At 32.0% G+C, this 12,462-nt stretch overlaps 1 protein-coding gene across 1 annotated transcript in view; it reads right to left on the bottom strand.

Moving 5' to 3' along the window:
- Positions 1 to 2,547: 2,547 nt before the first annotated feature.
- Positions 2,548 to 12,462, bottom strand: part of LOC139516326 (zinc finger protein 277-like) — a 49,217-nt gene continuing 39,302 nt past the window's right edge. The window contains exon 13 of the mRNA XM_071306375.1: positions 2,548 to 2,870. Coding sequence (XP_071162476.1) covers positions 2,678 to 2,870 — 193 coding nt within the window. The 3' untranslated portion in view covers positions 2,548 to 2,677. The remainder of the gene's footprint in view (positions 2,871 to 12,462) is intronic.

Below are 12,462 nucleotides of genomic sequence, written 5' to 3'. Positions count from 1 at the left end.
ATGCATAAACACTAGATATCAATATTTAAGTGGTCCAACCATTGACAAATTTTCAAACGTTTTGTAGATGGCCAAAGAAATTAAAAAGACCACCAAATGCTGATCCAATATATAATTTTCTCATTACATAGTTGCCCATGCCCCATTGGGTGCATTATTCTATAGAATCTGAATGCATGTATCATGTTTCTCTTCAGCAATTGTCAAACTACTTAACCCGCTTGTTACATAGAGAAACATTCCTTTTCTCATACTTATTTGGGATAGAAGACGCATCCATCCGATCAACAAAACTACTTTAAACTCAATTGTTCAGAAAAGGGATTAAATTTTCCAATGATATGGAGATAATTTTATCACCGTCATGGTTGCGATGTTACGAATAAGGCAAGGATTTAAAATTTCTAAAAAATCGTTACAAAGCTATCGGTTTTGCCATCTTAAACTTATGTTTATCTAACCTGTTTTAATAAATATTTTGAGGAAACAAAGATGACCTCCAACCCGTCCATGCAAATCTTCTTTCAAAAAGGTTAACAAGATACCTTACAATAGACCATTTACAGTATATCTTAACCGAGGGCAAGACTAGTTTTCTTCATTAACGATTTAAATAAGTAATCAAAACGAACCATCTGTAATACTTCATGACTTAATAGGTTAAATAAGATTAAAGAATGTTTACAGAAATCATTTGAAAATGTTTGGTAATGTGGTTTATTTAATATGAAAGATTTACATTATAAAAACAACAATAGATCACCCTAAGAACGCGTGTAAACAGATCATATACAAACCAAAGCTTTTATACATTTGTTCTGCGTCGATGTTGACAAAATTATCAATGTTTTGGCATTACTTTACATTTGCAATACGTTTGATGAAGATGATTAAACATGGGACCAATAGTAATTTTCAACATCACAGATCTAGATGTCTGAAACTGGCATTGAAGATCTGAGACATCTAGAAGATAATTTTACAGAAATGTCAAACAAGTTCCTTGTAATGAAACGACAATGATTTACTTTGTCCTAAATAATAGTGAAGCATTTCATCTACGAAAATCCTCCTCTCATTAATGAAGTCATATCAAATAGAGAGAGGTTCCACATATAACTTAACCTATAAGGGTATAAGCTGCAATAGTATAGAGAACTGCACATGTTCGATATGAAGGTTTGACTCCGGTTTTCATAACTTCAATAGAGCATTCTACCCAAATGCATAGAGTTAATTTAATTAGTCTCATGTAGATATGATTAACAGGATATGCAATTTTTAATGGCAAATAAATTTCGAACAGGATAAAAACTCACTTGGGAACTAAATGAATCAGCACTTGCTACTCACATGTTAACCTGTGTATTAGAATCTGACAATGTACCACGTTTCCTGTAAAAAACATTACAATACAAGAACAAACACAATGGCAAGGTGGGTGTTAGACATGCTCCAAACTTACAAGCTTAAAGGTATAACAAAGGGAAAGCTCAATTGACCAGAATAACATCTCCCATGCACATATGTATATCAGGATATACCAGTCCAGTGGTTTCATGTAGACGTCATACTTTAACATGTCACATGCTGGTGCTGGACATATAAGACATTTTGGAGTTCAAACAGCATAAATCTTTAAAAAGTAAAGGGACAAATCAACAATTTACTCCCATGAACATCTATATATATTTATAAAAAATCAAACAATGCAAGACCTAGATTCTATTTACAATAATCTTGTTAGAAGAATTGTGTTGACAATGCAGATGCAGAGCAAACTGTATTTACAAGACACAGTTACACAATTGAGGCAAAACTTATTGAACCAGCACATAGATCCAACATAAGTTATTTTTGTTTTTCAATGAGAACAACACTTTGACAGTTAATAGGTCGGCTTGCTATATGGTATAGGTTTTGCTCGTTGTTGACATTTGTCTCTGTTCTCTTGTGGTTAGTTAATCATTAGCAATCTTACCAAATCTTCTTATTCTTACATTCATAGGCAGCTAAGAATACATGCCCACATTCAGAATCTCTGTTATATACAATAGTTTAGGATTCAAATTCCTTGTAGGAGTTATTGATGTTATTGATAGTATTTAGAGCTTGAATTTTCTAAAATATTACATAACACAAAGTATTTCTTTTGTTTCCTAATTATAAAAGACAAACTCAACATAAAAATACCACAGACACAAACTATTTTGACACACTATTTTCCAATGAAGTTTACATTTTGTTGATTTTCCTAGCCCTTTTCAGAAATTCTGCAATGATGATAAACATTAGTCTCAGCAGTCAATAGAAATCATTTTTTACAATGCAAATGAAGCAACTTCTGGAATCAATAAGAAATAGTAGTCAAAAGTCAATCAAATGGTGACTCAAAGTGTGTTATTCAGATCAGCATACAAGTGGGACAGGGTGTAAATATATCCCCTTCTTTGACATAAATGAAAATTGCTGTTTGTGAATCAACCCCTCTTCTTAAATCTTGCCTCAGAGAGCACAGTTTTCACTCTCAGAAATTAGAGATATGGGTCAATTTCAATTTTAATGCATTAAATAACACCAATATATATACACTTGTATTCAACTATGTATGTGCATAGTAACATTTTTTCAGTAATTAATATCACAGTAAGAATTATCTGAACATCTCCATTTTGAACTATGACATTAGTATTTCACGTCTCAGTTTCTCATCTGTTAAGATTGTGTTTTCTACAGGGTTGTCTTCTGCTATCACAGTCACATTACCATGGCAACTAGTAGTGCTGCCATCTTTATTCATCTGTTGATCGTTGTCATCATCTTCAAGCTGACATAATAAGTTGTCATTTTCATATGTTGGGAAGAAATACCTGCAAAAATGGAAATATCAGTAATGATTAATGCATATCAGTTGTTGATAATTTTACTGAAAAACCAAGACACTTGATTTTAATAAAGTAAAGACATTATCTAAGCCTTCTTAGATAAATTATAAACACTGCTTGAAAATTAGTTAATCACTGAATGTTTCACATACTTTGCAGGTTATACTTAAGTTTTATGATGAAAATCTTTGAGATGAAGGTCTAAGTAAAGATATCACATATACTTCACATTATCAATGATCTGTGAATGAGATTTCAAGGTCAAATGAATCACAAACAAGGACACCGTTCATTATTAATAACTATACAGATATGTTATTGCAACATAGTGTTTATGTATTTAGAAATAGTATCACTGCAATTGTAAAAGATATGTCACTATAACATTGTGTTTGTGTGTTTAGAAATTGTATCAATGCATTTTGATACTGATATGATATGTCACTGTAACATAGTGTTTATGTGTTTAGAAATAGTATTACTACAATTGTAATAAATACATATCCCAGTAGTGTTTATGTGTTTAGAAATAGAATCACTGTAATTGTAATAGATATGTCACTGTAACATATCCCGGTAGTGTTTATGTGCTTAGAAATAGAATCACTGCAACATAGTGTTTAAGTGTTCAGAAATAGTATAACTACAATTTGATACTGATATGCCACTGTTATTTGTGCTTAGAAATTGTATCAATGCATTTTGATACCGATATGTCACTGTACCATAGTGTTTATGTATTTAGAAATAGTATCACTGCAACTGTAATAGACATGTCCCTGTAACATATCCCGGTAGTGTTTATGTATTTAGAAATAGTATCACTGCAATTGTTACAGATTTGTCACTGTAACATATCCCGGTAGTGTTTATGTGTTTAGAAATAGTATCACTACAACATAGTGTTTAAGTGTTCAGAAATAGTATCACTGCAATTGTTATAGATTTGTCACTGTTAAATTGTGTTCGTGTGTTTTGGAATTGAATCAGTGAAATTTGACACAGATATGTCTCTGCTACATAGTGTTTATGGGTTGAGAGATAGAAACAGTGTTACTTATACTAATATGTCAGTGGGACAATGGTGTTATTGTAATTTATGGTGGTAAATGTTCATGACAGTCATTCAGAGATACATCTCTAGTACGGTCAGTAGTACATTTTATTCTTGATTAGTTTTTGAAAGTTTATGATATAACAGACTTGCCATTCAAACTTTTTCAAAAACATTGATTTAAAAAAATGTCAAAACACAAATAAACAAGAGGCTGTCACAACGACAGCAAACCGGATTTATTAATATTTATTTGTGTCCTGGCAATATCACAAGAACCATTACTGATGAATGGTGAAAGTGAAAATCGTCAATATCAAATTTGACCTCCATTTTGTCATCAGTATCAACATCTTAAAATTTGAAAAGCTTAGATTGAATGGTTCATGAGTAAATGCAACAACGTGAATGGAAACGCCATTTCACAATCTTTCAAGAACCACAACTCCTGAACGGTAAAAGTCAAAATCATCATTATTGAACTTGACCTCTAATTTGCCATCAGTAACAACATATAAAAATTTCAAAAGCTTTGGTTGAATGGTTCATGAGAAATTGCACGGACACGACTGGTAACACCATTTTTCAATCTTTCAAGAACCATAACTCCTGAACGGTAAAAGTCAAAATCGTCATTATTGAACTTGACTTCTATTTTGTCATCAGTAACAACATATTAAAATTTGGGAAGCTTAGGTAGAACAGTTCATGCGTAAATGCACGGACACGACTGGAAACTCCATTTTTCAATCTTTCAAGAACCATAACTCCTGAACGGTAAAAGTCAAAATCGCCATTATTGAACTTGACCTCCATTTTGTCATCAGTAACAACATATTAAAATTTGGGAAGCTTAGGTAGAACAGTTCATGCGTAAATGCACGAAAACGACTGGAAACTCCATTTTTCAATCTTTCAAGAACCATAACTCCTGAACGGTAAAAGTCAAAATCGCCATTATTGAACTTGACCTTCATTTAGTTGTCAGTAACAACATATTAAAATTTTAAAAGCTTTGGTTGAACGGTTCATAAGTTAATGCACGGACAACATTTGATTGCCGCCCGCCCGCCCGACCGCCCGCCCGCCGTACATCCCCAAATCAATAACCGACATTTTTGTCACAAAAATCCGGTTAAAAATTTCAAGTCATCTAAAAAAGGTTCCATATTTAAATGAACTCCAGCAGAAATTTGTGTATCCTGTTTAATACCCACTTATAAAAAATACAGAGCAGTTTTGGCTAGATCTGGAAAAAATATTTTAATTACATTTATCTATGTAATCATTTTACAACATTTAATTTTCAAATTTTAATAACAGATCCATTCAATCCTTATGAGCTCCATGGACTAATAAATAAAAATTAAATCCTGAGAAAACACATAGACATGATCTTATGAATACAATAATAAAAAGACTGCATTCATCTACTCAGTTATCAATTTGAAATCGAACATATTTTGACAAACACGGATCATAAAATTATATTGATATACAGGTGATATGGGAAGTTTACATTAAATCAAAAACTAATTTCCCTCTTTTTGCTTGATCTAACAGAATTTATTAAACAAGAATTTACCCCATACAATCAACATAATGTTACTATGACGAATACTGAGACGTACAAAAAGTTATTGATTTGAATAATGCATCAATTTAAATAATTATCAGATTTTGTGGTCTGACAAAATATGTGTCACCCATCATCAAGTTCGGGAGATTCTTTGTTATATAAAACCTGAAGCTATTTATTAAAGCACGGTATATGTTTGCTATATTTTTGTTAGCGACTGCTATGGTGTACCACACATCATAATTGATACGATAAGATGTCTTTAGGTGCTAATACCCCAAGGCTACTGATGCTTTGATAGTACTTGAACTTTTGGCATTGGGACTATGAAATATGTATATCATATCTTACAAACCAGTACTATCTAGGAGTACTACAGTGCATTTGGGTTTTTTTTTTGGCTTTTAATGTGTGGTTTTCTCATTGACATTTTAAAACCAAATATCTCCTTTTAATAAGTTTTATTCATAAAATTTATAAAGATACATGTATATAATTATATTCATGAAATGATTCTCCAAAAATTGATATATAACTAAAAACAATTTCCTGTACCTCGAGTCCTAAACAAATTTAAATGTCAAATACTCTAGGAAAATAAAAAGTTCTCTTTTGTAAATCAAAGACAAAAATATATAAAGGGTTAAATGAAAAAAATCTTTTCACATATGTTTTCATAGAGTTTTAATTTTCCTTGTTTTTATATCATAAAACCATGATTCCTGCAGTTCTTATTACTCCGAACTATGTCATTACTGATGTTTGCATTTCATTATTCTTTTCCACTTTTAAATAATATATCAGCCTCCAAACAAAGAGCCTGCTTTTAATCAAAACATTGTATGTTTTCCTCTAAATTAACTTAGAATGAGAGTTATTTCCAACCATAAAATAATATGATGAAACACTAAAAGAATGTTATTTATGTATCACTTTAACAAACAAATGACCATTACACTAAACAAACAAACATGACTTTCTTGATATTTGAGTCAAGATTACCTACTTCAAATATCAATTCCTTACAGCTTAAATGGATAAAAAGTGAAACAAGACCTCTTTGTGTGCTCATAACAACCAAACCTTCACACTACATTTCAAAACAGTTAATATTCAAACTCAAATTAAATACACTTTTTCTTAACTTTTCTTCAGCCCTTCCTAACAATTGACTAATTTGAATCTAATTTGTCAGGTGAGCACTAAACCTTTAAAGTCACAGGTGTAACAAAATACACATCCCAACAGATAAAACTTCAAACAACAAAAAATACTAGGTCATTTTATTTACCTTACCAAGTCTTAACAGAAATTAAATGTCTGGATTTAAGAAGACAGAGGGCTCACTATTACAAAAATAAGTAGAAGATCAAAAGTGAGAATTTGTTCATATGTAAATGAGGGTCCTATAGGAGAAAACTTGATGAACACAGGCTATATCATACTATGACAAGCTCTGTACATAAAGACGACAAGTCTTAACCTCGAATTTCTTTTACTAAACCCCATCTCTGGTTACTTTTACGTGGATGTCTTTTGACTTGTCCTCATATTGAATGGATCACGTCAACCCGTAAAGTCACCCAGTAAGAAATCTGATCTGTAACATTAATTTTATGTGGTTGATATTAAAGTTTTGTTGTAAATTAAGGTTTTATAGGTGGCAATTTTAATATCAATAGATCAAGCTTAGATAACTTAGGTAGAGTATCTATTGCACAAATGGATAAGGTTCTCTACTGTAACAATAGGAAAAGACCTCCAATTTTTGACATTACAAACACTTCACTGCTCTCTTCTATAGAATTCAGGCTTCCTGTAGCAAACAACAAGAACAAAAGATGACAGTAAGATAAAACAAATAGAAAAACAGATATCACCAAGTCATATACAACAAATTATATTTGACCCACTTCATCTATGAAAAACTGCACTTAATAATCTCTATTTCATTTTGTATTTTCCCTTATAAGGGTCTACTTTTTAAAGGGTATAAAGCTATCCTATTTATCAGATTTACTAGAACTTAGCAGCATATATGAATGCCTTGGCTGATTGTAAGAACATTTTGTCTAGTGTTACATTAGAAATATGTACAAGAGTAAACTTCACTGCATATTATACCAGGTTCTCCGCAGGGTGCAGCTTTATACGACCGCAAAGGTGGAACCCTGAACAGTTGGGACAGTATGGACACAACATTCAAGCTTGATACAGCTCTGAATTTGGATTGTGATCATATTTTTGACATACTATAAGTTTCTGACACCAAAAAACTAGAGTCTCTCAAGAGCCTGTATTGCTCACCTGACTCTACTTGGGTTTTTGAAATCTTATAAAAACAGATAAAATTTGGCTACAAAGTAACAACACTTCGCCAGCACCTCATAAAGAAAGAACTATTCATGCTATGTTTGATTTCATTCAATTCCGTGGTTCTCTAGAAGAAGACTTTTGTATGCATTTCCCATAGGGTCCTATGTTAAACTAAGCCCCCTGCTGGCAGCCATCTTGGATGATGGATCGGAGACAAAGTAACAACACTTGGTCAGCATCTCATAAGGAACATTCATGCTATGTTTGGTTTCATTCCATTCAGTGGTTCTCTAGAAGATGTCATTTGTATGCATTTCCCATAGGATCCTATGTTAAACTAAGTCCCCCACTGGCAGCCATCTTGGATGATGGATCGGCTACAAAGTAACAACACTTGGTCAACACCTCAAAAGGAACATTCATGTCATGTTTGGTTTCATTCCAATCAGTGGTTCTCTAGAAGAAGTCATTTGTATGCATTTCCCATAGGGTCCTATGTTAAACTATTGTCCCGACTCCGGACACCAATGTGTCTTCGGACGACAACGCAGACGACATCATACCATTATAAGAACGCAAAAAATTTTTTGCAGACGTATAAAAACATTAAAAGGCTTCATAGTTTATCGCTCAAAGTTGAAAGTATGGTTGGTTCCTTAAGATCTTGTAATTTTATAGGGTCCTATGTTAAACTATTGTCCGGAGTCCGGACACCAATGTGTCTTCGGACGACGACGCAGACGACATCATACCATTATAAGAACGCAAAAATTTTTTTGCAGACGTATAAAAACATTAAAAGGCTTCATAGTTTATCGCTCAAAGTTGAAAGCATGGTTGGTTCCTTAAGATCTTGAAATTTTAACTCGTGAGTTTCTGGTTGTTTTAATTTTTCAGCTGCCCCATTTTTTAAAATAAAGTACATGTATTACAAATCTATCAACAAAAACATTTTGATGTACACATGAGATTAGTTTGATGGTTTATAGTTTTCATATTTTTGGCGAATTTCCGATACTGCATTAATGATATATAAAAGAAAGAACACCTTTATTTGCATGTACCAGTATATATTAAATTATATTTAATTTTACCTAAGTTTAAGAGTGTGAGTATCTATCTGCTTTATTCATATTTTATTGCAATTTGATTATCTGACACATCCTAACCACAAGTTCTCTGCAATTTTTAAATTAACTTTTTTTACAAAAAGAAAGATGAAGTTAAATTTGAGCAGACAAATTGTAAAAGTTTGTATATCAGACAGAGGTTTATGTGTGTTGTAAAGTAAAGAGCCTTTATCAAATATCTGTCAGTGATAAAATACTACAAAGCACCACTATAAAGATCTAAAATGATATTAACTTCACACTTTTAATTGTTTTCTTTCAAATTTGAAAAGAAAATTTTGATTTAATTTTAAACTAAGCGAAGCATAAGATATAAATGATTGTGGCAATATTACAGGTAACAAAGACGCAAGATCGACAGATATGGTGTAGAAGTTGAGGGCTGATAGGCGTTGTGAAAGATTTCAAAATTACGGTCACAATTAAGTTTTTATATTGACAGAATTCAATAAGTAACACAGATATGTAATGAAACCTCACTTGAGACCAACAAAATAATTCAATTAGATCATAAAAGCTTTCTCAATAATAATCTTTGAGGTGATCGATCACTTTTCAGTACACAAAGATAGTACTTGATTAAATATTGCTTCTCATCTAACAGTATACACTTTGACCATTTAAAAACGTAAATTGTTCATGTCAGGCAAATACTCAATTGACTTGTACTTCCGAGAATGTCTTCACAACCAGTGTTTAAATGCATATTCATTCTAATATGTCATTAAAAAGCAAGATTTTAAATGTTTTCTTATTTCATCACATTAAACAAAGTCACAATATATAATCCATAATACTAAGGAGAATATAAATAGCAAACACAACTTGTAGACTAATTACTACTCTCAAATAGAATTGAAGGCTAAATACTACTCTAAGAAAATAAAAGATAGGAAAATGCTGCTTGAAAAAGCAAAACATCTATTAAACCTTTTAACTATGGAAACAAAATAATGAAAACAACATTTAACTAAACTTTACAATATATTTTTTCAACTTAAAGAATAAATAGTGGAAGTTTCCCAAATAATACAATTCAATATACAATTCTTTTATTCTTCTTATTCATCAATTTTCATTGTCAATGCTACAATGAAGGTGAATAAATAAAGTAATCTAGAGTTCAACTTATGGTTGGATGAACTATCATTCATACCATTAGGTCACCTGAATTCTGTTCAAATAATGAATAAACTCAACAGAGACAACTTGTAGAACTAAATCAACACGAAATTAACTAATGACAAAAGCACTAACTGATAACAGAAATCATGAGTAGACAATACTGCAGTTACTGAAAGCTAGTATATACCACTGATGACAAAAAATGGATATGACTTCAGTAACTGAAAGCTGGTAGATTAAAATTACCACTAATGACAAAACTTAATACTGCAGTAACTGAAAGCTGGTAGATTGCAGTTACTATTGACAACACTTAACATAACTAGATAATACTGCAGTTAATGAAAGCTGGAAGATTAAAATTACCACAAATGACAAAACTTAATACTGCAGTATCTGATAGCTGGTAGATTGTAGTTACTATTGACAACTGTAGTTACTATTGACAACACTACTTAACTAGATAATACTGCAGTAACTGAAAGCTGGTAGATTGCAGTTACCATTGACAACACTTAACTTAACTAGATAATACTGCAGTAACTGAAAGCTGGTAGATTGCAGTTACCATTGACAACAATACTAGACAATACTACAGTTACTGAAAGCTGGTAGATAACACCATTGTCAACAATACTAGATAATACTACAGTAACTGAAAGCTGGTAAATAACGCCATTGACAACAATACTAGATAATACTACAGTAACTGAAAGCTGGTAGATTACAGTTACCATTGACAACAATACTAGATAATACTACAGTAACTGAAAGCTGGTAGATTACAGTTACCATTGACAACAATACTAGATAATACTACAGTAACTGAAAGCTGGTAGATTACAGTTACCATTGACAACAATACTAGATAATACTACAGTAACTGAAAGCTGGTAGATTACAGTTACCATTGACAACAATACTAGATAATACTACAGTTACTGAAAGCTGGTAGATTACAGTTACCATTGACAACAATACTAGATAATACTACAGTAACTGAAAGCTGGTAGATTACAGTTACCATTGACAACAATACTAGATAATACTACAGTTACTGAAAGCTGGTAGATTACAGTTACCATTGACAACAATACTAGATAATACTACAGTAACTGAAAGCTGGTAGATTGCAGTTACCATTGACAACACTTAACTTAACTAGATAATACTGCAGTAACTGAAAGCTGGTAGATTGCAGTTACCATTGACAACAATACTAGACAATACTACAGTTACTGAAAGCTGGTAGATTACAGTTACCATTGACAACAATACTAGATAATACTACAGTAACTGAAAGCTGGTAGATTACAGTTACCATTGACAACAATACTAGATAATACTACAGTAACTGAAAGCTGGTAGATTACAGTTACCATTGACAACAATACTAGATAATACTACAGTAACTGAAAGCTGGTAAATAACGCCATTGACAACAATACTAGATAATACTACAGTAACTGAAAGCTGGTAGATTACAGTTACCATTGACAACAATACTAGATAATACTACAGTAACTGAAAGCTGGTAGATTACAGTTACCATTGACAACAATACTAGATAATACTACAGTAACTGAAAGCTGGTAGATTACAGTTACCATTGACAACAATACTAGATAATACTACAGTAACTGAAAGCTGGTAGATTACAGTTACCATTGACAACAATACTAGATAATACTACAGTTACTGAAAGCTGGTAGATTACAGTTACCATTGACAACAATACTAGATAATACTACAGTAACTGAAAGCTGGTAGATTACAGTTACCATTGACAACAATACTAGATAATACTACAGTTACTGAAAGCTGGTAGATTACAGTTACCATTGACAACAATACTAGATAATACTACAGTAACTGAAAGCTGGTAGATTGCAGTTACCATTGACAACACTTAACTTAACTAGATAATACTGCAGTAACTGAAAGCTGGTAGATTGCAGTTACCATTGACAACAATACTAGACAATACTACAGTTACTGAAAGCTGGTAGATTACAGTTACCATTGACAACAATACTAGATAATACTACAGTAACTGAAAGCTGGTAGATTACAGTTACCATTGACAACAATACTAGATAATACTACAGTAACTGAAAGCTGGTAGATTACAGTTACCATTGACAACAATACTAGATAATACTACAGTTACTGAAAGCTGGTAGATTACAGTTACCATTGACAACAATACTAGATAATACTACAGTAACTGAAAGCTGGTAGATTACAGTTACCATTGACAACAATACTAGATAATACTACAGTTACTGAAAGCTGGTAGATTACAGTTACCATTGACAACAATACTAGATAATACTACAGTAACTGAAAGCTGGTAGATTACAGTTACCATTG

The sequence above is a fragment of the Mytilus edulis genome, chromosome 1, assembly GCF_963676685.1.
Source record: "Mytilus edulis chromosome 1, xbMytEdul2.2, whole genome shotgun sequence".
In the NCBI taxonomy this organism is placed as follows: Eukaryota; Metazoa; Mollusca; class Bivalvia; order Mytilida; family Mytilidae; genus Mytilus; species Mytilus edulis.
This window is presented reverse-complemented; position numbering and strand designations above follow the sequence as displayed.